The sequence below is a fragment of the Protobothrops mucrosquamatus genome, unplaced genomic scaffold (assembly GCF_001527695.2).
Source record: "Protobothrops mucrosquamatus isolate PMUCROS unplaced genomic scaffold, P.Mucros_1.0 scaffold2708, whole genome shotgun sequence".
NCBI lineage: Eukaryota > Metazoa > Chordata > Lepidosauria > Squamata > Viperidae > Protobothrops > Protobothrops mucrosquamatus.
In genome coordinates this window covers 1-1,600 of record NW_015388753.1, presented here as the reverse complement: position 1 = coordinate 1,600, position 1,600 = coordinate 1, and the positions used below count along the sequence as shown (strand labels likewise).

At 50.3% G+C, this 1,600-nt stretch overlaps 1 protein-coding gene across 1 annotated transcript; it reads right to left on the bottom strand.

Moving 5' to 3' along the window:
- Window positions 1-14: 14 nt before the first annotated feature.
- LOC114923273 (major histocompatibility complex class I-related gene protein-like) lies at window positions 15-1,578 on the bottom strand. The gene is made up of 3 exons (XM_029286017.1): window positions 1,485-1,578; window positions 902-1,177; window positions 15-325 (listed from the first exon to the last, which is right to left on the bottom strand). Exons 1-3 carry the CDS (start codon window positions 1,576-1,578, stop codon window positions 15-17), a joined length of 681 nt encoding a protein of 226 aa, XP_029141850.1.
- Window positions 1,579-1,600: the final 22 nt, after the last annotated feature.

Sequence of the window (1,600 nt, the reverse complement as noted above, 5' to 3'; positions counted from 1 at the left end):
TCTACTTCTACACGTCACAATCCCATGAGCCTCTCACCTGTTTCCTCCTTCCAGGCCAAGATCAGGGGCTCCTGCAAGCCCTGGTGCTCCAGGCGACACCGAAAACGGTCCCTCTCCTTCGGGTCGATCTCAATGCTGAGCCAGACATAATAGGTCCCATCCGAGTTGGGGGCCACGTTCCTAGGGAGGGTTTCATACTCGCAGATCTCTCCATCCCTGGTCCAGGTGGCCTGGATCTCCTTGGGGTAGAAGCCAAAGGCCTGGCAGATGAGGACCTCCAGGTGGTCATCCACCTCCTTGTGGGTCACCTTCCCCACTGGGGGCTCTGCAGAAACAGCAACAACACAATTCCCAGGATTTCCAGAGTTTCTGGCAAGGGGATTTAAATAGCAAGACCTCCTTGGGGCATCCTCTCCCTCTGCTCCCTCTTCTTGCCTCAACCTGGGGGAGCCCCTAAAATGGGGCATTGGGGTTCTTTACATTACGTTTTGAAAGGGATACATAGAATTTGGGGTAATGTTTCCACATTGGCCAACGTATTCCCCAATTTGTTGGACTGATTCAATTTTAAGCCCCCAAATCAAATTTGTTCAAGTTGTTCAGATGGAAATCAGGAACAGGCTAATCATTTCCTTCCAACCCAAACATTCGTTTCTTCTGCTTTGCAAGACTTTCCTGGGGAAATAGAATGAGAATGAATTTCTTGCTCAGTTTTTTTTTAAAAAGTACTTATTTTGGGGGGCACTGAAGATTATTTTTCTTCTGTAATGTGATGTCAGATACTTCCTGATCTTTTTCCACCAATATTTTAAAAGGTGGCTTGGCTGTTTAGGAGAGAAACAATATGGGGAGGGGGGAGCACACAGAAACATGCTCAGTGAAGACCCCTTTTGCCACTCACCGATCCTCTGCAGAGCCTCCTTCCTGTAGGACAGGTATCTCTGCAGCCACTCAATGCAGGGCTCCTCCAGGAAGTCTTTGTTTCCCTCAGACCATCCTGAGTCATCCTCCCACTTCTGCTTGAGCTTCTGGGCCTGGGGCTGAGCTGCCACCCATCTGAGGGTCTCCTTGTCGAAGCTGATGAAGTCCATCCCATCGTAGCCATAGTGCAAAAACCCTTCTTTGCTCCCGTCTTGTGAGATCTTGCAGCCCAAAACCACCTGCCAGGTGTGAAGCCCTGAAGGAGAGGCAGAGGGGGTGGATGTGGATGAAAAGGGTCCAGGATTCCTCTCCCTAGACAGCCTGAGAGTCTTCCCCCTTCCCAGAGATCAGATTTCTCCTTCCTCTCTTTATCACACAAGGAGAAACATCTTTTACTTCAATTAACCCTGTTTGGCTGTTTGTCAGGCCATGAAGAATTTCTAGGTGAGGGAGAAAACCGTGTGTGTGTGTTTGTGTGTTTGTGTGTGTGTGTGTGTGTGTGTGTGTGTGTGTGAAGTCCCCTGCAACCATTGGAGGCCAAAGGTGGCACTGCCCCTGCTCACCTCTAGCACGGTGGCCCAGTTTTGATAACTTCTCCAGGTCAGTCCTGAAGACCCACTTAGGGGACAGAAAGTCCTCCATCTCCCCCTCCTCCATCCAGGGCACCAGAGGCTCCATC

Bases quoted from the DNA above. Each gene is read 5' to 3' on its own strand.
- LOC114923273 (XM_029286017.1), bottom strand. From the start codon at position 1,578: ATGGAGGAGGGGGAGATGGAGGACTTTCTGTCCCCTAAGTGGGTCTTC. The intron at 1,178-1,484 runs GTGAGCAGGGGC...CCTCTCCTTCAG, and splicing joins ACTGGGCCACCGTGCTAGAG to GGCTTCACACCTGGCAGGTG. The intron at 326-901 runs GTGAGTGGCAAA...CTGTTTCTGCAG, and splicing joins GGAGGCTCTGCAGAGGATCG to AGCCCCCAGTGGGGAAGGTG.